This window comes from Brassica napus, chromosome C5, assembly GCF_020379485.1.
Source record: "Brassica napus cultivar Da-Ae chromosome C5, Da-Ae, whole genome shotgun sequence".
Taxonomy (NCBI): Eukaryota; Viridiplantae; Streptophyta; class Magnoliopsida; order Brassicales; family Brassicaceae; genus Brassica; species Brassica napus.
Genome location: NC_063448.1, coordinates 25,689,382 through 25,716,745, shown reverse-complemented (window position 1 = coordinate 25,716,745; position 27,364 = coordinate 25,689,382). Strand labels below are relative to the sequence as shown.

The window sequence follows — 27,364 nt, the reverse complement described above, 5'->3', positions numbered from 1 at the left end:
CTTAACATATTAAACATCTAATAATATGTTAAGTTTCCACAAGCTTGGAATTATCTAACATCATCTATGACTATGGTACCATGTGAAACCCAAAATGAAAACCTTGATGAATCAAACTTTTAACTTCAATATCTTTTTCCATTTGAGAAACAAATACAACGTCATTCATCCTTTTATAAAACATTTCAATCTTATCTTTTAGTAGCATCAACACATGAACATGGGCTGAGACAATCGAATATATTAGAGTTGTTGAACATGTGAGCTGAAATTTTTGTACATGGTACATAAACGTTGAATGTTGTGGTAACAAAGGAAGAGGAGGAGCGACAGTTGGGCTTTGAATTACCTTTTCCGGATTCGTGTGGGCTTTTTAGGAACTTGTCCAATGATATCAGCTTCAGCTGAGCTTGAAGACTCTTCTTCTGAGAGCAGGTTCAGCTTCCTTTGACATATATATAAATTACGTGAATTTGATCAGTGAGAGACAAGGACCTCTCTTTGGCGTCTAAATTCGTTAACAGTGTATCTCAAACTTATTTTAAATGAACACACATAAGTGTATACTTTCAAGAGTGGAATATGGCTTATAGTTAATCACAAAAATTATGTTTTAGCTCAATCTTTAAAGTTATTCTCTTGGCGAAGTTTGGTTTCGACCTCTTGATTCTGGTTCAACCCAACGGTTCAGACGTCGTTGCGAAACAGACACCTGAAATGATTTTAACAATAAAAATATAAATTATTCAACTTTTTTTGTTCTAACAAATGTGTTAAAAAATTTGAGAAAAGTTTCGAACAGTTCTAATAAAAATTTGATAAATTGTATTTATGTACCTGTTTATCCCAGTCTGTTTTCATAGTCATTATGGTAAGCACACAAGTCTGAACCAAGATTCCAAATATCATTCCTAACCAAACACCCTAAAAAAATTGGCAAAAAAATAAAAATAAATGATTTGTATGTTAATTAAAGGGCAAATCTCTAAAATAGCACCTTTCTAAGTTTATATCACAAAAATAGCACTCAAAAACTAAAATGACCAAAATAGCACCTTTCTAAGTTTATCCTTTGAAAATTTTAATTTTTTTTATTTTTCAAAATTTGAAATCTTATCCCCAAAACCTCATTTCTCAACTCTAAACCCTAAACCCTAAACTCTAAACCCTAAACCCTAAACCCTAAACCCTAAATCCTAAACCCCACCCTTTAACTCTAAACCCTAAGTTTGTGACTTTTGATAAAACGTTAAGTGCTATTTTTGTGACTTTTGACCTTGAGTGCTAGTTTGGAAACAAAAACTTGATTTAGTGCTATTTTTGTCTTTTTCTCTTAATTAAACTATTGAAAAAGAAAAAAAAAGTATGTAACTAAACTATTAATGTATAGATTTGAAAACAAACTAAGAAAATAATAGACTTACTTTGACTTGCAAATCCACGACATAGCCAAGGAAAATACCAGTAGGAATCCCCACAAGGTAATAGCAAGCAAGGTTAACGTATGTAACATATTTTTGCCATCCCCCTCCAACAGCAACTCCTGCTCCGATTATAAACGGTTCATGAACATATGGTCAGGTTTAAGTTTCTTATCGATATTAACGATGTCCATTATTGAATACATGCATAATGCTAGGTTACAGGGTCTAGGGCCCAGTAACGGTAATAACAGTAGGAAGTCATTATAAATGAAAGTGATTAAATGGATATCATATAATCGTCTTATTCGAATAGTTACTTGTCCTTACTCCTTATCACCCGAAAACTACCCAAGATACAAAACCATGCATACCTGAAAACCTAAAATATATGAACCGGGTAATAGAAAGTTCTAGGATATACGGTCCATGCATGAAATATATCGTGATCGCAAAAAAAAAAAAAAAAAAATATATAACGTGATCGCTAAAACAACATCTTACAAATTTTCCATGGAGTCGATGGCTAATGGTAAACACGACATTCAGATCAAGAGAGGAAATGCGTACCGGAGAGAACAGGCTGTACACTGTTTAAGAGGATGGAAAAGGCTAAGATTGGAGAAAGATCGGCTACTTGTGCGGCAACAAGTTCACTTGTTGTGAAAATGTACGAAACCCTTCCACTCAGAAATAGGAAGACAAAGAAGAGAATGACTCCTACTGATAGTGACGTCAAGACTACTATCATTGTAGCAAATTTGGCTCCTTTAGAGTTTCCACTTCCAATCTCGTTTGAAACTCTTACACTATTACATATATTATTACAAAAGAATAATAAGTAAACACTGATAGAATTCCTATGTAGACACATCTGTATATTCATATGTTTATAGAGAGAGATTTATATATGCATATATTATATATAGTAGTAAGAGATGCTCTCTAAAAATTCTATAAATGAATAATATCGAGACAATAGAATTTTATTAACTTAAAATTATTAAAAAATTATTATTAAACATCTATATTTTTAAAATAATTTAATTGTTCAAAAAGAAAAAAAGAATATAGTAAAAATATATAAAATAATAATATCCAATACAGTAATGTATTATTAATATTATAGTTATTAGTTAAAATATTATTTTGTTATATTTTCATTTAAATAGTTTATATCTAAAGATATTATATTTTAATTAAATTTATTTTGAATTTAATCTATTTTTTAAAATTATTTGATACATTTTATGTGTCTTGAATACATACCATATAATACAAATGATTTGTAGATGCAATTCGATAAAAACATGAAAAATTGAAAGGAAAATAAAATTACATGTGAAATTAATTTTAAGCAATAAAATGTCTTGTTTATGTTTATATATAATATATAGTAATTATTATTTTATAATTTTTATGGGTACATATTTTATATTAATGTTTTCTAAATACTACTATCTTTTTATCTTATCTAACAACTTGAAACCAGATAAATTTATTACCTTATTGTTTAACTTCATATCGCATATCTGAAACTGAAGACATTTTGATTTCGTCTTTTCTAAAGTAGTTCGAATAAAGAGCATTTGGATGATATGTTATTTCAGTTTTATTATGTTAGTATGTTTGATATCAAAAGTTAAAAAAAAAAAAAATGATTCACGTCGATAGGTCTATCGACTCTGGTGATGGTTCTATAGCTTATTCCTCTATAAACATCTGAAACTGAAGACATTTGGATAATTCGTCTTTTCTAAAGTAGTTAGAATAAAGAGGATTTGGATGATATGTTATTTCAGTTTTATTATGTCAGTATGTTTGATATCAAATGTTTTTTTTTAAATGATTCGCGTCGAGATATACCATAGCAACATTTATTTAATATGGATATCTCCTAGACTATATTTGAGAAGTGATTTGTATATGTGTCATCACAACATTAACTTTCATAAAAAAAAAATGATGATATGGCTTAAAAGAAATATGACATGGCATAAATCTAATTGTGACATGTGAAATTTACTATATTTAGATTTATGTTTTTGGTAAGATTTCTTAAATATAATAATGATGATTTTCTATATACGGATTTATATTTTTGGAAAAGTTTCATAATATAGTAATAACTAATAAATTTTATATCAAAAATATTTTTTCTCAGTAAATATTCATTTTGGTAAGATTTTATGATACCTAATAACTTTTCTATATCTATTAAAATAATATGTTTTTATATATAAATAATAATTACGAATATTAAAATTTTACATCAATATATGAATCATATTTTTATTATTAAAATAAGTGTAGTTTAAAATATATTTTATCAACGTATATAAGTTATTTTTATTTAATGTATATATTATTAGAAATAATTTATATATTTACAAAGACATATTTAAAAATGGTAATTAAATAAAGAATTTTTATCAAAAGTTAAATAATGCAAAATTAAAAGGTCAAAGTAAACTTGAATAAATCAAACTAAAAACAATTACATTATGGTTTTATTTTTTAAACTAATAAAAGTAAAATATAAAAATAGAAAATTTTATTTATATATAACATTTTTAAATATTTTATATCTGCGCTGGCGGAGGAAAACTCCTAGTATGTTTATAAAGTCAAGTCAAAGAGAAAAAAAAACACGCTCTCTCTCTCTTAAACGATCTCAACTAAAAGAAACCCTAGATCTGATTTGAGCTTGGGCGGCCGGCGGCCTCTTCGTCGCTTCCGGTCTCCCCTCCTCTTTCTTTGCTTCTCTTCAGTCTCGCCTATCTTCCTTCCTCTCTCTCCGTGTTTCCTTTTTCGGTGCTCTGAGTTCACGCCTCTGCGGTTCAGATCCGGCATTCTTCTACTCTGAGTTTTGGAGAAGCATAGAGATGGGCCCGGTGAGGGGTTTCTTTGGGTCGAGCAAGGAGACGGTGGTCACGGTCTGGTGTCAGATCTGGCTGCTGGAAGAGATTTGTTTTCTTCTTTGTCTTCAGTGCTCCTCCTTCTCGGCGTGGGAGAAAAGTCCCGCATGGTCTGAGCGTTCGTCGGTGTTCTTCTAACGGTGAGGGTGCGGTGTACCTTTGTTTGTTCAGAGTCTTCGGTCGCGCGTTTCTTAGGATCTGTCGGTCTTGTTCTCGGAGAGCCTTAAGAGATGTCTTTGTTCCAAGATTGGAAGATCTGCCGCGGGTTCTCTGTTGTGGGGGTGCGTGAGACGGAGTGGGGCTGGTCTTGTCAACCGGTACTCTCTTTCTCGATCGGTGGCAACGCGTGCTGGACAGGCTGGTTTCAGGAGCAAGATCTAGGGCTGCTACTGACCGCTTTTCATAGGTGGTGCTGCCTGTTTCTGTTTTCTTATGTGTAGGTTCTACGGCTAGTGGCGACTCTTGGAGGTTTCTCTTACCGAATAAAGCTCTGTCTCTGTTCTTGTGGGTGTGCTTGGTCTCTAGTTTTGCTGTCTGTCCGTGTTGAATGCAGGTTACGAGGGCTTCCGCGAGCTGTTTTTGGTTGTGCCCAATCATTAAGAGCGGATCATCGGGCAAGCCAACTCTACCGGGTTATGTCTCTCGTTTTCACTGCGGGTCTTCCTTTTGTGGCAAGCGCTTTTTTCCAATTAGGTTGTGTTCTCCGGTTAGCTGCTTGCTGGTAGTGTCGGTCCCCTATATGCTTAGATTCGAGTTTCTGTTTAGATTTGTTTCTGTTCTCTGTCTCTTTGTAATCTATGTGGTCTGTAAAAAATTAAAAAGTGGTAATATATTTTAACATGTTTACCAAAAAAAATGTTTATAAAGTCAAGATCTTCCGTAGATACTTTAGTTGAATTAATAGTGGGATTTATTAAAATGTAATCCCTTATATATTAAAAAGAAACATTACAACATTTGATCTAGCCACGTGTCATCACTACAATGATTTTTAGAATCATTAGAGAAATAGGTTGGTCCATTTAAATATATAATAAGCTTTTTATTACACTAACCATAAATTAATTATTAATGTTCTTTATTTTTTTCTTAAATAAAAATTACAGAATTGCCTAATGTGGCTAAAGTTTATATGACAATTGATGATTTTGAGTAATAAAAACTTTATTAAAATTATTCTATCATCTATCATTTTATAATTTTAACTTATTAAAATAAATTAAACAACCACATTAACCATATAATAAACATTTAGATATTCCATATATATTATATTCTGAATTTTTTTAAAACGACTATAAATTACTAAAACTGCTAAAATTCTCACTTTAAAAATTTTGTGAACCATGGTTTAAAATTTTGTTATAAAAAGATACAAATGATTACAAAATCATATAAGTAGGAAGTCTCGTACAATAAATATTAAGATTAAAAGATATATATATTAAAATACATAAATATTTTAATTTTGAAATATTCTTTGAACATGTTTTTTTGATAAAAGCTGTGAACAAACATTGACAACTTAATATTAAAATTTTAAACTTCACATTGAATTTTGTTTTTAAAATTATAAATTACTAAAATTATTAAACATCCCACAACAAATTTTTTGTTATCAGTGATTTAAAGTTTTTTTTTAATAAAAAATACATATGATAAAAAACAGTATGAGTAGAAATCTTTATTTAATAGATATCTATATTGAAAATATACTATATATCTATGTTAATATCATTTACATTTCAGTTACATGCCATATAAAATAAAAAAAAAATTTGTTTGGATTAATAAAATTTATTCATGTATTTGCACCAATATAACTATATACGTAAAATTTTAATTATTCTATATATTTATTTTATTTCATAATATATAAAAGAATATATAATACATAAAAATAATTTGTATCTAATGGTTACTATTCGCAAGGCACGAGTCTTAACCTAGTAGGATATTATTTATTTGGTATAATAAGGGTAGTCATAACATTTGGTTGTGTATAATAGGTTGGATCAAAATAAATATGTGCAACAACTTTTTAAGTAGATTTTTAAGATGATCATTTTTAATAGTATAGACTAGATTTTGATCCGCACTTAAAAGTGCGGGTTTGTTTTTTCACCTATTGATCCAATATTGATTGAAAAACTACCTTTATATTTTGTTTTGAATCTTAAATTTTTTATGTTTTTTCAAAAAAAAATCAAGGTGTGGTATTTGTTCGAAATAGATTTAAAGATTATATGTGTGATTTAAGAGTATATATGTATTCTATACTGAATAACAATGTGTTTTCATTATTGAAATGTAGTAACGATATGAGTTGATTTTAAATTGAAAATGAATTTCTAGTGTCACATATTTGTATCATAATTATAACCATCAATATATTCTATTTTATCTATATTCAATTTAAAAGATCCTACTTTTTCACCAGTTTTCAAAGCACGAGTATGTTTTTTGTTGACAATTTCGGTAAAATTTGCATGAATTTATAAATTTTTATTAGAAAAAATAATATAAGAGTTTTCTGTTATGATGTTTGAATTTTGAGAAATGTTTTCCTATCCGAATCAGAGCCATGGTCGGACAGTAGACACGGAACCCTGTATATAATCTGGTTTAGATTAAAAAAAAATGTTAATTAAAAATCTGATATAATCCGGTAAAAACCCCAAGAACCCACTATTGTTGGAGGTGGTCTTTATGAAAAAAACATTTGAATCTAACAAAATTTAAAAGAAACAAACCCGTGGTCTCAAATATATTAATTTGATTTTTTAAAAAATGATATATCACGTGGTCGAATTCGATATATATGATCCTGATGGGTTATAGTCATATTATTGTAGTATATTGTTATACTATAATTTTGAATAATTATATTTTTAATAATAACATATGTGGCTAAAAAAAATTTTCTACTGATTTGTATATAATAAGTATTGTTTAATTTTGTTCCCCATCATCAAAACTTTCTTATATGACATTTTGAATAATTACTAATAACATTTTAATGTTGCAGCTCTAAAGTCGGTTGTTCGTGTTTAATATTTGCAGGTGGAAGAAAAGAGCAATGTCTGATTTGCATATACCAGTTAAATGAGGGCTCTTATGCATGAATCGAAGTAGATATGTCAACTTTATTTAATAAAATAGTGTTTTCATATTTGAAATCGTAAGGTATGTAATCACTAATTTAATAATGATTCAAAATATGAATCCTAGATAGTAGGCATTATTATTAGGATATTTTTGAAAATAATGGTGTCCACAAAAATAGGATAATAAACAATAGGATATAAGAGAAAAATAGAAAATACAACGTATTAATAGTTTAGATATATTTAGTTTAATTCATATGTTAAAAATGAATAGGTACAACAACCTTGTTTAAGTATAATTTTTTCGGAATGATTTTCTTTTATTAGTATATATTGTTTGTCTTTTAGCTAGACTATAGTTTTCATCAATGCTAAATTTGTATATTAATAAATCCTCAATATTTGTCTAAAAATATGATATGTATGATTTAATAACCTTGCTGCTGCCATGAAGCCGCAGGCTACCATCATCTCCAGTGCATTTATATTGATGCTGCAAAATTTTCATCAAATAATTAACGATCACTCCTTAACTAAGTTTCTTTTAAGTAATATTGTAGAATAGAATAATTGTCAAACCTAAAAACATAGGGATGATAATAGATCCTAATTCCTTTGGCAAAAATAACATAGGGATGATAACAGAATTACAAAATCTATACAGACAAATTTTACACGACTAAAAACTCGCAAATGGTTGCATTTGCACATGACAAATAAAATCATAAAACGCAAAACGATTCTGCTTTTAATTCCTTTTGTTTCCAACTAGAGAGTCCAAATACGATTAGTTACCTTAACGGCTTAACCTATCATTTTTGATTCGCACTAGTGAATATTATGTATTGCTTTCAGACCACTATATAACCTAAAGACAAATGTACAAATGCATGAGTATACCTTCAAAAGACCGGAGAAAGCTTACCAGATTGCAAGTGCGTTGAGAGAAACCTCAGCGTTTTTTAAATTTCCTGTGAGCAAGATCAATATCGAGTTGTACCATACTTCCAAACTGCCCAATATAAGTATCAAAAGAAATTACTATTTCTCACTTGACAAAAATGCTAAAACAATATAAAACGTATATTCAACTGCCCAATATAAGTATCAAAAGAAATTACTATTTCTCACTTGACAAAAATGCTAAAACAATATAAAACGTATATTCAGACTTTTTGGTTAATCTAACATTATATTCAAACTTTATCAATCTTTGACAAGGTGAATGAATGTAATTCCGTTTTTGATACTGTAAACTTTCTCATATTTTATAAATATGCATAAACAATCCATCTCTTATATCGGTACCCTTAATACAAAACTAATGAAGAAAGTTGGGCATTTTCAAAGCATTTAACATCGCAAAGAGGAAAACCACAGTGACTACAAATTAACCTCATCCTCGACTTTAATCTAATATCACATGATTCTACTACAGCTCTCGTATATGTATAAATTATATATATGCTTGTTCAACGAGACATTTCTTAATATTCTAAATGATCGACTCTATAAGACTTCAGAAAATTTAGAAAAACATACCACGTCATGCCACCGGAAGCCAAAGATAATTTGAATACTGGCCAAAGATCTTTGAAAGCAAACCACGAAAATCCTCTCCATGTGTCCTTACACCCACCACATATTACGTACAAGAGCTGAGCAATATTAGGCAACCAATGTGCTACGAGCGATGAGGTCATTGCACCAGCGATCCCAAAGTCGAAATGAACCATTAGTAGCCAAGACAAGAAAACGTGAACCCCTAAGGAGATAGCAGCGACATAGGCAATGATCTTGTTCTTGCTCTGAGCCTGGAGGAACATTTGGCAGGTGAAGGAAGGCACGAAGGAGAAGTTGATGCCTATGACCCATAGGGCTATGACTCGAGCTATACGGACAAGGCGTTCTTCTTGACCTAGGGCTAAGAGGATAGGACCAGCGAAAATGTAGATGGGCGTGAGGCAAATGGTACTGCCTATGAGGACGAGCCATGATCTTTGGAGGTAAATCCCTAGCATATGATATTGTTTTGCTCCGTAGGCTTGACCACATAGTGTTTCTAGTGCACTAGCCATACCTAACTGCATGTCATTGAAGGTGTATTAATACATGGTAAAAATGACTCAATAGTGAATTTCAATAATATAATGTTCATAATCAAATTCAAGCCATGTATATGTTATTAAAGTTACTACGAGATCTGTCTGTTGGTTAGAAAAAGTTAATATTTGTGTATATTTCTCTATTGCTAAATAATATACTCATTACTATAGATAAATAATTTGTTAATCAAATAATAAACATTGAAAAAAAAAGAAAAAATACAAAATTTGTCAAACCATTATATTTGGAGGTTTTCTCTAAATTTATCGTCATATCAAAAAGCCAACATATCTTTTTTTTTTTGTTTTTTTTTGCATCCAAATGCTATTCTATTACTCAAAGAACTTGAGGTGGTTTGGGTATGCAGATCGAAATAAAACAACCAATGTAACAAAGTTCCCTTTGAAATAATCTCGCGATCTTAGCTAAAGAATCCAAAATTCCATTATGTTCTCTTGGGATGTGAGAAGTCTTGAAGTCCGGAAAACATATATGCAGCGTCTTTATCGCCTCCAATTCAGTTGAAAAACTTGGCCAAGCTTGAGGCTCCTTTACCATCTCAGTTAGATTTTTGCAGTGTGTCCCAAAACTCTGACATGACGAATGTTGAAGCATTCTCTCCATTGCCCAACGCAGTGCTTCCACTTCCAATGTAAAGCAGTCTTTCGCCTACTTAAGTTTCGCGTCCCCATAAGTTGAAATTTTCCCATACTATCCTTCTAAACCCATCCGCAACCACTAAACTGAGCCGTGAAAGTCCATGAACCATCCATCATACAAATATTTTCCAAGCTTATGACTTGGGGTTCCTCACTGCTATGCTCATGTGGAATGAGTGTACCATCTCAGTTGCATTATACCAAGCATGACATTCACTTTTCGCATATCGGACTAATTCCAAAGGATCCCTGTCTATCCTCCTAAATAGTTTGTCATTCCGAGCCTTCCAGATATACCAGATTATCCATGGGTAAGGGTCCTTGTCAAGCTGGCTCAACAATGCTATTCTTCCTCCAAAAGAGATAATCCATATTAGCATAAATGCTCGGTAGCGCGAAAATGTTAGGACTAGATGTTGTTGTCGAAAGGGACCATACTTGTAATGCTGGAGGGCATTCAAATATGTCATGAGTAACAGTTTCTTCTGGTTATCCACATCTTGGACAGTAGTTATCGAATCTCATATTACAGCGTATTAGATTTCTCGTTACAGCCACTTGTCCTGTTATCAGTTGCCACATAAGATGACATATCTTCTGAGGTGCTTTTACCTTCCAAGCAAAGGCTTAACCTCATATCATGGGTTCTTGGATCTCCTTCTCTTCTTCAGTCCTCATTAGATTTCGAGCTACCCAGTATCCCGATTTTACCGTATAGTGACCATTCTTAGTGAAATTCCAACGGAATGTATCTCGGCGATGAGTTAAACTTATGGTCAAACTTCTTATGAGAGGAATATCATTGGGGGCAACATAATTCTCTAGTAGTCCAAAATTCCATTCATTTGTTTCACCATTAATGAGATCACTGACTCTCATATTCGAATGCAAAACTGGGGCAATTGATCGAGGCGGTCTAGCTGGTGAAGTAGGAATCCAAGGGTCCTCCCAAAACTTAACCTCATATCCAGAATGTATTTTTTTCCTAATTCCCAATAGTAGTTATTTTCGTGCCGCTGAGATACTAGTCCATACATAGGACGAGCTGCTTGCTGAACTCATTCGCAAAGGCGAAATCATTCTGTAATATATTTCTCTCAAGACTCGAGCTACTAAGGAATCAGGGTACTGTACTAATCACCAAAGTTGTTTTGCTAGTAATGCCAGGTTGAACTCATGGATCATACGGAAACCAATCCCGCCTTCTTCTCTCGGTAAACTCATCTTTTCCCATTTTGAGCTCCACCAGAACTGTGCAATGGTACTTGTGAAGTTCTCACATTTCTCCAGTGGGAGCAAAAAGCTAGACATAACATAAGTTGGAAGAGCTAACAATATAGATTTGATTAAGACTTCCTTCCCTTCTTTTGATAGCCATCTTCCCGTCCATCCATTCACTCTATGCATTAGTTTGTACTTGGGAAAAGCAAAAAGTTTACATTTGGAGCCGCTAATATCTTCTGGGATTCCAAGATATGTACCCATTCCTCCTTCATTCTGGATCCCAAATATATCTTTAATTTGTTGTCTAACATTTGCGCCGATCCTCTTACCAAAGAGTATAGAGGATTTATCAAAGTTGATACATTAGCCTGGTGTTTTTCCATATTTCCCTACCATTTTCATCACTTCTTCACATTCACTGACTCCACCTTACAAAAGAAAAGGCTATCATTAGCAAAAAAAAAGGGTGGGATACCGAGGGACACGAGCGTGTAACATGCATCCCCTTTATCTTCCCTTGGTTCTCTGCATAATTTATAAGGCTAACAAGCGCTTCCATGCATAGAATAAAGATGAAAGGAGACAAAAGATCTCTTTGGCGTAATCCTCTCTCCGGAACAATACTCTCTTGGGCTGCCCATTCATAAGCACCTTGTACTTAACCGAAGAAGTACGAAGAGATATATCGCATTATCCAGGTAATCCAATTTTTTGAAAATCCCATCTTTCACATAACTGCTTTGATGAATGACCACTACATCCTTTCGTATGATTTACTCATGCCCATCTTAATGGCCAGTCAAAGTCAACATATCTAAAACCATAAATTTCTATTAAAAAAATAATGAGTAAAACCACCAATTTGCTTTGGTTTCTTTGTGCCCCGGGTTCAAATTACCATTGGTACGGTCCGGGACTTCTATTGTTAACCAAAAAAAATCTTGATTTACTTTCTCTTTCAAGAAATTAGAACATCGATACACCCACGTCTCTTTTTCCTATCAACTAAAAACCAGATCTGCGATTTGGGTGGAGGCTCTTCGGATCCCTGCGACCTCGTCGGACCGTAGGTTGCTCTCCCATCCCCTCTTTTTTCTCGGCGTCTGTTCTCCATTGTCGAACTAATCTAGATTTTGGTGATTCTCGGAGGTATTTTTCCTCTTCTTCTCGTTGTTCGAAAGGGTTTCTAGTTTAGATATTGATGTAAATATGACCATGAACCACTGATAAGTTTACTCTTATGTTTTAGTTAAATTTTTTAATGTAGCTACATATCAAATACCAATACGATATAGCTAGAAAGATTCTGACTCTAGATATATGAACTCGATAGGATGATGACGTGATAACGTTTATGTGGATGGTGAGAATGAATCTATATAGGCTTAAGTTTGTATTCAATTTCTGATGATCCACTAAGAAAATGAATTCTAAAGAGATTTAGTAAAACACTGGGGAAAGTATGATTAAATTTCTAGAAGCTTGCGCTTCATGATCACAAATTGCCTAGTATTGTTTTCATTGGATAAGGCCAAATTACTCATCCTTTTTTTTACTGCTCTCTATAAGTTAGTTGGATAGAAGTTATGATTAAGTAAGTAGATTTGTATATAAGAGAGCAATCTATAACTTCCTTCCATATTCAAAGATCAAGGAACACGAGCAAGAAAACAGATGCGCGATTAAAGACTAATGAAAAACATGACATGTAGCATACATGTGAAAAACATGTATTGATATGCCATTGTTCAGCTTTTTTTTTCTTTTGGTAAAAGCCATTGTCCAGATTTCAGATAGATATCACAGTTTTCTTGTATTTTCAGCGGTTAATGTAACGGAGGCAGGTGTTGCTACTTCCTTAATCCAGTCTCCGGTTTGTGTCTTCCACTCATATTTGTTTGTGAATAGTTAATGTATATAAACTCGTGCGGTATGCATCTATCTATACTATTAAAAAAAAATCATTTTGAAAAAATCTACTTAAATAAGGTTGTTGCATCTATCCATTTTTATAGCCCAACCTATAACATATAACCAAATATTATAAATGACCTCTATTATAGCAACCAAATAAACCCTCTTAACATTTTTTATAAAACCTATAATTGTTTATTGTCCTTAAATGTTATAATCAAAATCGACAACCTATAACCTTTAAATATGTACATACATTTTCTCTATATAAAATGTTTCTATCGAATGGTGCTGTACATTTTATATATACATTCTATACATTTTATATAGAGAAAACGTATGTACATATTTAAAGGTTATAGGTTGTCGGTTTTGATTATAACATTTAAGGACAATAAACAATTATAGGTTTTATAAAAAATGTTAAGAGGGTTTATTTGGTTGCTATAATAGAGGTCATTTATAATATTTGGTTTTATGTTATAGGTTGGACTATAAAAATGGAAAGATGCAACAACTTTGTTTAAGTAGATTTTTTCAAAATGATTCTCTTTTAATAGTATAGATTCTCTACGTATCATGTGGTAAACAAATGAAATACATAACGTTATACATGTAAAACTGAAATAGCAACCCACCATCTACATTTATAGAATTGTGTTCTACCGTGAAAAGTGATATACAATGTTCTCAGCAATTCTTTTTTGGGAAACACTCGGTCATTCCTTAAATTCATCTTATAAAAACGTTATATATGAATCTCGAAACCAAAAAGATACTATATTCTTAAAAAATCGCCTCCAATGCACTCAGCCTACTCTTTCGCAGTTTCTCAGTTTAGGAAATTAAAAAAATCGAAGAACCAATGTTATACACCATAACAAGGCTTTAGTGAGCCATGCAATCACTAATGTTTAAATATCTATCATTTAAATGAGTCAGTATATCTATCACAACATTATAACAAACTTAAATATAGATATTGAAAACATTTAATATAATTTCCAAAAGTGATTGAAATTGTATTTGTATATTTTTATCATGTTGTTAATTTGTAACAACCAAGATATCAAAATAAATCAATCCTAATTTTTTTTTTCGTATATTTGCTAAGAATATACCTTATTTTTAAAGGCATCTAAATTTAAAAGAAATCATAATTGATTATTCTTATATTTTTACCTTATTTTTTAAAACGAGTATATAGCATATATTGTTACAACATATTTTAAGCAAAAAGGAATAATGTAGATATGCTATTTAAATCCACTAACTTTATTAACTTTAATATATTTTGAAATTTATTTACGAGTTAGCACATATCATACATCATATAATATTATGTCATCTTACATTATATAGTTCAAAATATTTACAAAATTAAATTTAATAAAACACTTTATCAAATCATATGTTAACAACAAAATTACATATTTTACTTCAATTTTTTTTATAAAATAATTTATAATAAAATATGTTATTTAAGATAAGTTTAGAAACTCTTAAAAACCTTACAAAATGTAGACTATTAAATAAATCAAAATCTTCTAAGTAAATCTTAAGTTTTACATGTTCAACAAATATAGCTCTTATAAAATCCACACAAAAAATAATGAGAAAGAGTAAGTTTGGGCATTCGGGTCTTCGCGGATCATATATTTTTGGGTCCGGATTTTTCGGGTCTTAAACATTTGGACATAACTAGGTCTTTGAAAATTTTTGGTTTGTGTTCTGGTCAAGTGTTCCGGGTTCATGTCGGGTTTTTCGGGTCCAACCTGGGTTTTTCGGGTTCAAGTCGATTCGTGTCCATAATTCAAATACCTGTAAAATACCAATAACTTTTGGATATGAAACGGATCCGGATTGGTTTGAGTATTTAGGACACAAAAAGAATTTTTTACCCGAAAATCCCAAAAAATACCAGAACACGAAAAAAATACTTGAAAGCCCAAACAAATACTAAAAATATATTCAAATACCCAAAAAGACCCTGAAATCTGACGTGATGAACCAAAAAATACCCAATTTTTTTCCAGAATACCGGAAGTATATTTAAAAAAAAATTGAAATTTAACCTAAAACTCAAAACTATAATCGAAAACACAAACCCAAGAATTTGAAATACCAAAAACATAACTGAAATATCCAAATATATCTAATATAAACAAAACATGTCAGGTACTTAGGGTACCCGATTGAGTCTCTGGTAGGACCAAGACTCGAACAGAGAGCCGAGGGTCCAAAAAATATAGTGTACTTTTCCATGGACCCATACCCAAATCGCACCTATATTTTTGGGTTGATTTTGGTTTGGTTTTCCAGGTCCAATACAATGTCCATGCCTAAGAAAGAGTTACATAAAAATGTATATACAAAAAATTAAATAAACTAATTGATAAATTATATAATTTTAAACAATTTTTTTCCGATATAATATGACTTTGTATCATAATAATATACAACAATTCTAAAATACTAATTCACAAATTTTGTTTACAATCTAAAGAATAATCCGCGTTTTCCAAGTGCGGATCAAAATCTAGCGTAATAATTAAACCTTGACACTATACAATTGTATTGTCTGTCGTGCAGCATATTACACTTTAATGTCCTACAACTGAATAGTTTTAAGTATTTTCACTGTAGATGGGAATCTACGAATCTCACAAACGATGGCAATGGCAGGTCACCATTGGACATTTGCGGCCAATGAATATTGTCAGTTGTCACACTTGCTGAGAATGAGCCCTTACTACATTTTAAAACAAAAGTAGATGTTATCGTAGTTGTGTTTTTTGTATAATATTTGTGTTTTTGTATAATATTTTTTTTTAATTAATAATAAATTTTTTTTAATAATTATATTAAAATAGTTGGACTACATGTATCAATAGGTCATGTTACTGCTATCTTTTTGGTTATATTAAGTTTTTCTTTTTGACCGAACTATTACGTCTTATTTTAAAATATTCTCTGACCATACATTTATTCTAAACTATTTTGTAGAATCAATATATTCTCCGACTTTTTGTTAAAGGTGTTATTTTGCATTTTCCAACTTTTATTATTATTTTATTTCACTGATTAAATTCTAGTTAACAATGAAATGTTTTCTGCCGCCTTTCGTAAGAACAAGGTAATTACATAAACGAACAGTCCCGTCGACTATGAATAATATTTACTCAAACCCGTCTAAATATAATTTGGAGTAGCAAATTTTTTATTTCGTAAAACCCAAAGCAGGCTCCGACAAGAAACCTATCTAAGCATTCACGTGTATATAATAGCAATTTGTACCATTAATTATCTAATCAGAACTTCTTGACAAAAATATAATAATACATTATTATGAACAAACATTTTCTTTCTTTTCTTGAATTTTTTTTAGTAATATACGAGTTTCTAGAAAAGATTTGTGGATGAACTAATCTAATTTTCATATGATTGTCCTTAATTAATCTGTAGTAATATTGTAGAATCAAGAAAGTAGAAGAGTACTCACCAAGATTCCATTACTGAAACGGAGGAGAACGGTGAGAGTGATAGAGTAAGCAGCCAACTCGGTAGGGCCAAGGTGGCCAATGAAAGCTTGACTTATCAAAGATACTCCCGACGTAGAGAATCTAGTGAAGATAGCCGGCGCGGCCACAACCCATAACTTCTTAGATTCCCTCCAAACCTTCTCTTTCATATCCAACTTATCATTTTCTCCACCCTCCTCGGCCGTCTTTTTAAGCAGGATCGCCGTCAGTTCTCCTCCTTCTCCGGCCATGGCTTTGGAGGGAATGAATAGAGAAAGTGGGTCGTTTATTTGCAGAGGAAATGAATACCGGCCTACGCCTCTTTTTAAGATCCTTATTTGCCAAATTGGTTCGGATTGAAGAATTTGGTTTAGTTCGGTTTAATGCCAGAACCTTTGACGGTAAATTAGAATAGTCCATTACGTCTGACATTCGGCCAATTTGGTTAAGTACGAATACGATAGACTGACCGTATATTTTTATGTAAGCATACCTTATTATATAAAGTAATAATTTTTCTCTCCTGTTGCACCACATCACTATATAAAGTAATAATTTTTCTCTCCTGTTGCACCACATCACTAATTCGAGCTTCCACATCACATTATGTATCCTCTCTATTTCTATACGGTGATTCATTAACTCGCGACTTTAATTTTTTAGGCTTACTTTGTTAATTTATGGGCTCTAGACGCTGGCCCAATAGACCAAATGATTTAGCCCTAATGTGCTCTATGTGAAGGATGATCTACGTGAGAATTAAGGTTTCGTATCTCCTCTTTGAATCTGCACCTACTTTTGATTTTTGTCTGATTAACGCACCCATATAATTGTTCATCGTGTTTAATCCCCTATTAATTCAAACACCCACGATCTAGCCTTGAATGCGATCTTCTATTGGCGAAGTTGTCTAACTAAGAGTATAAATAGGTGTATATTCCTCTAACTAAGAGTATAAATAGGTGTATATTCCTCCTCTAGAAACCATCTTCTCTATATCTCTTATCATATATATATATATCTCCGTGATATGGCTAATTCGACGGTTTTTTTCTCTGATTTGAAGTAGTAGAGTACTTTTCCTAAAGAGTAAAAGAGTTATGTGTACTTTCTCCCATTTTCATGTTTTACAGTCTGATTTCATCTCACTCTTTCTCCAAGAAGACTCCAACGAGATCTCCGATGACTATTGGGAACTCCACGCCGAAGAGATTCTTCAAACGGCCATATCCTCCTTCGTCTTCGGCTAAATGCATCATCGCGAGACGGCACTCCTCCGTGAATCGGAAGGGGGCAGCGTGGGTTTGAATAATAGCTTTGACTCTCCAAGAGCTTGCTTATGAAGTTTGTCATGGCCATTTTTGTGCTCTTAAGCCTAAGAAAGGTGATAACAAGTCGTTGTTAATGTTATTCACAAAGCAAAGTTTATTGCTTTTTGATTTTTGATAAAAAAAAGTGCTTTTTGATTTAATGTCTTCTGGTTCTGTAGCAGTTATAAGATCTGTTAGATTGTTTGTAATTATTGTGTAGATTAGGACGGCTATTGCCATTGAAAATGTGAGGAGAGAAGTGAATATTTTGAAAACTTTGTCTGGTCATGATAATTTCCTCATTTCTACGATGCATATTAGGATCATGATAAAATCTATATTGTGATGGACTCTTTTAGCTCAGACTTCCATGGAGAGTCTTAAACAAGTGGTTTGTTGTTTTAGGCTATGTGAAGAAGGTTTTGGAGATGTCCAGCAACAGAGCAACAACAACAGTTGTAAGAGAAGATTTAGAGCCAAATTCTCTAATGATAAACTTAAGAACTAATCTTCATGCTAAAAATATCTTTTATGTTTTCAAGTTATGAGCTAACATTACAAATGAAGCTTCAGCCATGTTAAGAAGATGTTCTATTCTATTTTAATAACATACCTATGTTTTTAGGGCTTTTTGCAGAATTGACGTATAACTTAAAGTCAAACACAAAACTAACCTCTTTTTTTTTTGAAAATTGGTTTTGCCCTATTCACCCCACAAGTTCATATAATTTACGAAAATGCCATCAATTTTTTTTTTCTTTTTTTTTCGAAAATGACATTTTTACTCTCTCACCCTCATCATCTTCAAGTAATTACAAGATTGCCATTGTCATCAATACCACAACCACCATGAACAACCAATTTGAAGCTCTTAATGCTCCCAAAATCGATTTACCCTTCTTCTTTTTCCATTCTTGTGAACTAAACACAACATATCTCTCACTTTCTCTCCACAATGAGCTAAAAAAACCCAAGATTTTGATTCTAAAATTTTTATGGTTCATAGAGTCATAGAAGCTAACGATTCTGGGTGGGTTACTTTCGTTTGTGATTCTGTGTGCTTGGAGAAGCCTTATGTATGCTAAGGAACTTATCTCACCAATTTAAGGTATGACATCGAGTTTTTTTCCAGATCTGTTCGTCAGACGACTTACTTGGGAAGTCGTCTGGCTGTAGACAACTTACCTCGAAGTCTTCTGGTCAACGCAGAGGTTATTTTTGCAATTGACTTTGAAATCTGTAACCTGAGACGACTGAAAGTTAAGTCGTCTGTTTTTGTTTGGTTTCAAAAAAATTTCCAAAGAACCTAGACGACTTACATTTCAGTCGTCATAGGTTAGTTTTGCATTTGACTGGATAATTTCAGAAGTTTGACTTCCCCAGACGACTTACATTTCAGTCGTCTGGCGAAAGTTAAAATAATAATATTTTTTTAAAAGTAGACGACTTACAGTTAAGTCGTCATAGGTTAGTTTTGCAATTGAAAAAAAAAACTTCAAAATTTAATTATACACAGACGACTTATAATTCAGTCGTCCACGAGACGACTTACTTGTAAGTCGTCCAGGATTTTTTTCCGAGATTCTGGTCAAACCTCGTAAATCCTGGACGACTTACATTTCAGTCGTCTCGTGGACGACTGAATTATAAGTCGCTAGTATATAATTAAATCTTGAAGTTTTTTTTTTAATTGCAAAACTAACCTATGACGACTTAACTGTAAGTCGTCTACTTTTAAGAAAATATTATTATTTTAATTTTCACTAGACGACTGAAATGTAAGTCGTCCAGAAAAGTCAAATTTCTGAAATAATCCAGTCAAACGCAAAACTAACCTCTGACGACTGAAATGTAAGTCGTCTAGCTTTTTTGGAGTTTTTTTTAGCCAAACAATAGTAGACGACTTATTTTTCAGTCGTCTGAAATAACAGATTTCAAAGTCAATTGCAAAAATAACCTCTGCGTTGACCAGACGACATATAGTTTAGTCGTCTGGACAACTTAGATTGAAGTCGTCCGCTTAGATCTTTAACAAACTTTCGTTTTCTTTGTTCTAAGTTTGCTAATGTGTTTTATTTTGACTTTTTCAGATGATGCGTCAGTTACATGCAGTGTATGGAGAATGGTTGTTGAAAGATGGATGTTGGAATTTTGTGGTTGATCATTTCAAAGGAGCGAGAATGTTATTTTTGAATGAAGGTTCGACACATGCTGATCTTGTTGCAATGGCTCAAGAAGATTATAACCTGGACATGAACACAGAGTATGTGGAGCTAACCTACTCATTACAACAGATGGCTCCAGACCTTCCTCCTATTCATGTTACAAGTGATAGACAAGTTCGGAACTTGCTCGAGATAACTAAAACGCATGAAGTACGTCTTTGTGTATCAAGCTTTAGCAAGATGAGAATGGTTTCAGAGGAAAGGGATGAAGATCATGTGGGGGATGAAGCTGAGGAGGGGGATGAAGCTGATGTGAGCGATGAAGATGAAGAGGGGGATGAAGCTGAGGAGGGGGATGAAGCTGAGGAGGGGCATGAAGCTGAAGAGGAGGATGAAGCTGAGGATCATGATGGGGAGGAGGATGCTGACATCCCTGTTGTCGCTGATGCTGAGGATTATAGTGAGTATGGAAAGGTTAAAGATGAGGATGAGGAAGAAGATGATGAAATCTGTTTTGATGATTACAATGGGGCATATGGTTGTGAAGGAGAAGGATCATCTGCAGACAGAATCTATGTCAACCAGAGTTTTGCTAGTAAGGATGCACTGCTTTCAGAGTTGCGATTGACAGCGGTGAGGCGTAGGTTCTCCTTCAGAATATTCAAGTCAACGAAAACTCTGTTTGTGGCAACATGTCGTGTTAGTGGTTGTCAATGGAAGGTCTGAGCAAGTGTGAAACATGGGACTAAAACGTTTTGGGTAACCAAGTATTTGGCAACTCATACATGTTCCATCCCAGACAGAATCGCTCAGCGGAAACGTTGTACTCCGAAGTACATTGGTCGACTTTTCATAGATCGAGTGGGAATCATTGATGGGTTGAATCCGCAGCATATCAAAGATGCAATGAAGAACATGTTTGGTATGACACTTGATTACACCACTTCATACAGAGCATTGTTATATGCGCAAGAAATGGTGAGAGGATCAGCAGAAGACGGGTATGAGCGATTGCCTTCATATTTGGAGCAAATCAAGGCAGCAAATCCGGGTTCTATCACAGCTATAGAACTTGATTCTCTGAATAGATTTAAGTATCTATTTCTTGCTTTTGGAGCTTCGATCAGAGGATTTAAGTATCAGAGAAGGGTCATTGTGGTAGATGGGACTCACCTAAGTGGGAAGTATGGGGGTACTATGTTGGTTGCAGCCGCACAAGACGGTAATTTTCAGATATATCCATTGGCTTTTGGGATCGTATATGGTGAGAATGATGAATCTTGGGAATGGTTTTTCACAAAATTGGCGAGCTGTGTATCTGATGAGTATCCTCTGGTGATAGTCTCCGACAGGCACGCTTCCATTATAAATGCGTGTGAAAAGGTGTTTCCTTGGGCAACCCGAGGAATATGTTATTATCACCTTCAAGAGAATATTGTCAAAAAGTATAAAGGGAAGCATCTCTTGTACTTGGTGAAAGGTGCTGCTTATGCTCATACACTTTACGATTTTGATCGGTACATGGATGAGATACGGAGTGCAAATCCGGATCTTGCTGAGTATCTAGAGGAAGCCGATGTGACCCTATGGTCTGGGGTTCATTGTCAGGGAGACAGGTACAACTTAAAAACGAGCAATATCGCTGAATCAATTAACTCCGCACTGAAGCGAGCAAGATGATTTCCAATTCAGTTCCTGCTGGAGTTCATAAGGGAGAAGCTAGGAAGGTGGTACTGGAAAAGGAGAGGAGATGCTTTGAGTCTTACAACTCAACATAGTCGGGGTGTTGAACACTTGCTTGCTGTCCGAGAGGAGAACGCGTATACTCTGAGAGTCCAACAAATTGATGGATGGAAGTTCTTTGTGAAAGGTGGCAATAGGGACTGTAATGTTGATCTGGAACTTCAAAAGTGTGATTGTGGTGTCTATCTAGTCGAGAAAATACCTTGCTTTCATGCTATAGCAGCTGGAACAGCAGCTGGTGTGCATATCTCCACACTTGTGTGGCCGGTCTACTCAAAGGATACTTTGTTTGCAGGATACTCAGAGAATATATATCCTTGTGTTGGACAACTTGTTGAGGCACACACATGCTTCCTCCGGAAGTAAAGCGTGGTCCGGGGAGACAGAAGAAATCAAGATGGCAATCTTGGTTGGAGCTATCCAGGATGAGAGGACGCAAACCCCGAAAGCAACACAGGGTTTATAGGTGCTCAGTCTGCAAAGAAAATGGCCATAAGCGTCCACAATGTAAGAACTGACGTGGAAGACCTTTAAGTAAGTCGTCCAGAAGACCTTTTGGTTAGTCGTCCAACGTCTTAACTAGAATTTTCTTCTGGTTAGTCGTCCAGAAGACCTTTAAGTAAGTCGTCCAGAAGACCTTCTGGTTAGTCGTCCAACGTCTTAACTAGAATTTTCTTCTGGTTAGTCCTCCAGAAGACCTTTAAGTAAGTCGTCCACAATGATTTTCTATGTTTTATGAACTTCTCTGTAGACTCTATGTTATGAATTTATATGTTTTATGAACTTTTCTTTGTAGACCTTCTATGTTAAATCGTCCAAACTAATTCCAACAGTGCAATTTAAAAAAGACAAGTTATACATTACATATTCCGAAAGGTTACTGCACTACCAAACTAATTTCCTACGGAATTCTAGTTTGGTATGAGGATAGGTTACAAAAAACATCATCCTATCCTGACCCTGTTAACATCCCCTAATCTACCAAACAACAGTACACAAAAGCATCAAGTTCAAATACAATCGCAACAGCACACAATAACACATCCAATATCTAATCATACGTTGCCAGGTTCTCATCATTGTCTTGGTTTTCCCATTCATGGCACATAGGAAGCTCTCGAAATATATCCAGCGCCATCTTCTCCCTGATGGTCTTCCCGTGTTTTTTGTCAAACGCGGTGGGAAATTCTATCCCAAGAGCATGACATTCGATGTACTTCAGAGTGAAGGGGCCACAATCACCAGACGACTTACAGACGACTTAGAGACGACTTACAGATGACTTACGTAAGATAACTACCAGACGACTTATAGACGACTCACAGACGACTCACAGACGACTTATACAAATCAGAAAAGTACCAGATAACTACCAGACGACTTATATAAGAGTAAGAAAATAGCAGAAGACTTACATGGTCGGTCAGCCATTCTAAGGGGGTTCAGAGGACCTGATAAAATCGACTTGGACATCTACGTGGTTTTTTTTTCAGAGGCAGTTTATAAGAACTGCAAACACAAAATGTAAATAATCAAATGGAAGCTTTTTTTAATCAAATATTAATAAGCATATTTTTAACAGCAACTTACAGATCTTTTTGCACCCATGCAGTGAGCTCCTTCGACTTCATCTTGTCATAGGGTGCAAAAGGATCATAGCCTCCGCCAACCTGTTTGTTTGGAATGATCTGTTTGGCAGTGCTGTTTCCCTTAAAAGGAGTTTGCTGTGTGGGAGCAAGCTTCCTTTCTCGCACACTTTTTTTACGGAGATTCACCAAAGCAGTCTCCTTCTTTGTCTGCCTTCTAGCTTCTTCAACGAGTAAATCTGAAGCGGTGGGAACTTGTTTGTCCAATATAAGAAGGCTAGGATCATCACTCGGTAAGTCGTCTGCAGGACTCACAAGACAGAGCTCTCTCGAGGAACTCGGTTCTGTAGTAAGACTCGGTTCTTTGGCTTCCTTCTGTCCTGCTTTCGCCCCATTCACACTTTCACTCTGCAATTTCGAGTTCACAGTGTTTAAAAACTATTAACAAAAGCCCTTACAGCAAAGATCAAATTCACACTAGAAACAAAGCACACATGTTCAGAATCAAGGCATACAGTGGTTCATCAAAGCACACTAGAAACAAAGCACACATGTTCATCCAAGCACACAAGAAACAAAGCACATCAGTCCTGACTCTTCCTAACACTTTGCCTAGTGACTCTCTTCTCTGCAATTTTGGGAGAGGTTTTGGTACTAACCCCGGGTTCGTCAGCAGGTTTTGGTGGATTTGAAGTGGTTGTAAGTTGATGATCATCAGATGAACCCCCTCTGTTGGTGATTCCCACCTTCTTCTCCACAGCTACCATCCTATCCGCCAGTAACTTGAGCTCCTTAAGGCACGTCCCAAAGCCAAGATTAATGGCATCAGATATGTCCTTCAAGGACTTTTCAATCTGCTGATGCGTCATCCCTTCACTACCCGCCGCAGGTGTCTCAGCAGAAACAGAAGACCCTTTACGAGCTTTCTTCCGAGGTCTGCTACTTTCTTCCTTCACAACATACTCTGACTTCACGGGACTCACTTCATTCTTCACTGGACTCACTTCCATCTTCACAACCTTGCGAGTACCGGTGACTGGCCAGCATTCCATGGTCCACTCCCATCCAGGATCATTAAACATGACTTTAATTATGTTATCCGCGGCAGGGTCATCTACGTCTCCGTCCCATTTTGGAAACATTTCATCAAAATCCTTCTGAACAAAGTTCTTCACGATAGTCTGCAATAAATAAAAGATATAAACTTAGTTAAGTCGTCTGAGAAGAATTTTGTTCTCAGACTACTTAAAGTTAAGTCGTCTGAGAAGTATTTTGTTCTCAGACGACTTAAAGTTAAGTCGTCTGGAAGTCTTCCAACAAAAAGACCACTCAGACGACTTAAAAGTAAGTCGTCTGAGTGGTCTTTTGTTGGAAGACGATCCACACGACTTAACTTTAAGTCGTCTGAGAAGTCTTAGGAGTGAAGTTAAGTACCTGTTTATTGATAGCAGCCTTAAAAGATTTGCGTTGTCTTTTGCCACCCTTGTAAGCCAGCAATAGTGGCGACGGTCTGTTTGGTATGGGAGACCCATAATTAGCACCCAATTGTGGCATAGCATAGTACGCCCACACTTGGAGCACTTGTATGAACCCATCAACAGTGTAACCAGTTTGCGTCAAGTCTTTTGCCTTCAGAGAATCCATCAGCACCTTAAACGCCACTCTCCCCCATGGATAATTCTCAAAATTTTCTAAATCCATCACTAGCCTTGCAAGACTAGCTGATGTAGCGGATGAGAACTTTTTTCCTTCGATGTATCCTGCGTAGATGGCAAGGTATCCCAGCCGCATGCGATCATCCGGAGACCACTCGTCGCAGTTGTAAAATGCTTCTGTTATCTGTTCAATACTTGGCCCAGTATCGATATCAACACGCATCTTCTCCCAGAAAGCAGCCATCTCCGACGTAACCTCACACCTTGGATTTTCCAGGTCCTTGATGTAATCGCAGTTCAGCCCAGTGAGGTGTTCAAACTCTATCAGTGAAAACCTCACAGGTTGTGAAACGACAAGACTCCAGAGCTCAAACTTCTTCTTGATGTCCAGCTGGAAACAGAGCAAAAAATGTACCAGCCTTGAAGTCCAACCAAAGTCAAGCTCCTTGAATTTGATGAACACTCCTAACTTCGACGCCTTCAGATCCTCATATTCGTCAGCTGTTAGACAATCACATAGAGCTTTAAACAACTTCGTGTCATCAGAATGATACGAAATGCTCCTGATTGCATCGGGCTCTTCTCCTAATGTAAACATCCTCGGCGGGAGTTCTGGTAAATCCATTTTAAGGCCTGAAAATAATCACAAACAACCATCTCAAACACATAGGTTGCGCACTATGCTAAATGCTATAGAAGACTTGCAGACGGCTTCCATGAAGTGAGAAGACTACTCAGACGACTTCCAGGAAGTGAGAAGACTGACGACTTCCAGGAAGTCGTCCAAGTAGTCTTCTCACTTCCTGGAAGTCGTTTGAGTAATCTTTCAGCAAAAGACTACAACAATCTCAAAATCTTTTAAACAAAAGACGAATGACTTACAGTTGGAGAATATATTGTCCAAGAAGATATGGTCGGAGAAGATGTGGTCCCAAGCCGTTACAGATCTGCAAATCGAAGGGAAAAGAAGAATCAATACTAAAATATTTAGGGTTTTCCGGCGGCTAAACGCCTTAATACATGAGAAATAACATACCGGCGGCGGAGTTTGGCAAACGATATTTCAGATCTGAAAAAAGGAAGCGGACGGTCAGTTTAAACTACGAAAATACTCTACGGCATGAAGGAGAAACGAGATTCGTCGTAATCGGAGAGATTACCGGCGAAGATAACGGCGGAACACGACCACGGTAGGGTTTTCGTCTTATCGCCTTCGAAATCGCCGTTGGAGAGAAACGGCGCTAGGGTTTCGTAAAGTTGTGAAATAGTGAAAAAATAGTTTTTATATGTCCGGTAAATGATCCGGTTAGGTTAAAACGTACATTGGTAAAATTAAAGGTTCGGTACGATGTGGACGACTGAAATATACGTCGTCCGTGTAAATTATTCAACAGACAACTGAAATATAAGTCGTCCACACCCTAAACATAACCCCTAAACTTAATTATCTAATTAAACACTTCATAAAATCAAATCAAACTTGAAAAGTCTTTACTATACAAAGAAATAAACACATATAGGTGAAAACTAATATTAAAAAAAAACATTTTAGTTTTCCAAGATCTAACCCTAACAATACATACAATACTACAACATATGTTTGCCAAACTCCTAAACCAAAGAATATCATGATTCAATACTTCCACTCATCTATCTTCAAAACAAATCAATTTTATCATATCTTAATTTATATCACTTAAAACTGTTTATAATCACCTGATTTTTATTTTTCACGCATCAAAATATTTTTTTACAAGATTTATAAATTATTTTTAAAATAAACTGGCACCAGACGACTTAAACTTCAGTCGTCCAGACGACTTCCAACATCTCAGACGACTCAGACGATTTACTGGGGCTATATTCACAAAAATGGCTTCTGTTTTTTTGTTTGTTCACAAGGGGCTGAGCTGTAATTTCACTAGGCTTTTAGGTTAGTTTTGCAGTTGATTCAAGTTTGGGTATAGGTTTGGGGTTAAAATCAAGTTGTGGGTTAGTTTTGGCAAAAACCCCATGTTTTTATCCCTATGTTTTT

The 27,364-nt window shown here is 34.5% G+C and overlaps 2 protein-coding genes and 1 long non-coding RNA gene across 6 annotated transcripts; 1 reads left to right on the top strand and 2 right to left on the bottom strand.

The window, feature by feature from the left end:
- Positions 1–455: 455 nt before the first annotated feature.
- LOC106376318 (protein DETOXIFICATION 23) lies at positions 456–18,841 on the bottom strand. Its single transcript, XM_013816383.3, has 8 exons — positions 16,852–18,841; positions 8,989–9,530; positions 8,372–8,458; positions 7,883–7,939; positions 1,992–2,230; positions 1,425–1,543; positions 838–924; positions 456–712 (listed from the first exon to the last, which is right to left on the bottom strand). The coding sequence occupies exons 1-8, from the start codon at positions 17,119–17,121 to the stop codon at positions 632–634; spliced, it is 1,482 nt and encodes a 493-aa protein (XP_013671837.2). The 5' UTR covers positions 17,122–18,841; the 3' UTR covers positions 456–631.
- LOC125587018 lies at positions 9,696–17,392 on the top strand. Of its 4 annotated transcripts, none has more exons than XR_007323598.1 (2): positions 9,696–13,308; positions 16,826–17,392. It is a non-coding gene; the product is annotated as an uncharacterized LOC125587018 (long non-coding RNA). The 4 variants fall into 4 exon arrangements; XR_007323597.1 differs by having other exon boundaries at positions 16,815–17,392; XR_007323599.1 differs by lacking the exon at positions 16,826–17,392 and adding an exon at positions 16,035–16,295.
- Positions 18,842–23,674: 4,833 nt separating the features above from the next.
- LOC125587169 lies at positions 23,675–25,954 on the bottom strand. Its single transcript, XM_048757346.1, has 4 exons — positions 25,379–25,954; positions 25,109–25,324; positions 24,334–24,855; positions 23,675–24,082 (listed from the first exon to the last, which is right to left on the bottom strand). Exons 1-4 carry the CDS (start codon positions 25,952–25,954, stop codon positions 23,675–23,677), a joined length of 1,722 nt encoding a protein of 573 aa, XP_048613303.1.
- Between the last annotated feature and the right edge of the window lie 1,410 nt (positions 25,955–27,364).

What these genes read in the sequence shown, in the direction of transcription:
- LOC106376318 (XM_013816383.3), bottom strand. Translation starts at nt 17,121, where the DNA reads ATGGCCGGAGAAGGAGGAGAACTGACGGCGATCCTGCTTAAAAAGACG. An exon ending in GGCTTCATGGCAGCAGCAAG is followed by an intron (nt 2,231 to 7,882) that starts GTTATTAAATCA and finishes TATATGTAATAG; the next exon opens with TGTAAGAGTTTCAAACGAGA. An exon ending in AAACAGACTGGGATAAACAG is followed by an intron (nt 713 to 837) that starts GTACATAAATAC and finishes AAATCATTTCAG; the next exon opens with GTGTCTGTTTCGCAACGACG.
- LOC125587169 (XM_048757346.1), bottom strand. Translation starts at nt 25,954, where the DNA reads ATGGATTTACCAGAACTCCCGCCGAGGATGTTTACATTAGGAGAAGAG. An exon ending in CAGCTAGTCTTGCAAGGCTA is followed by an intron (nt 25,325 to 25,378) that starts GTGATGGATTTA and finishes GTGGCGTTTAAG; the next exon opens with GTGCTGATGGATTCTCTGAA. An exon ending in AACCTGCTGACGAACCCGGG is followed by an intron (nt 24,083 to 24,333) that starts GTTAGTACCAAA and finishes TCGAAATTGCAG; the next exon opens with AGTGAAAGTGTGAATGGGGC.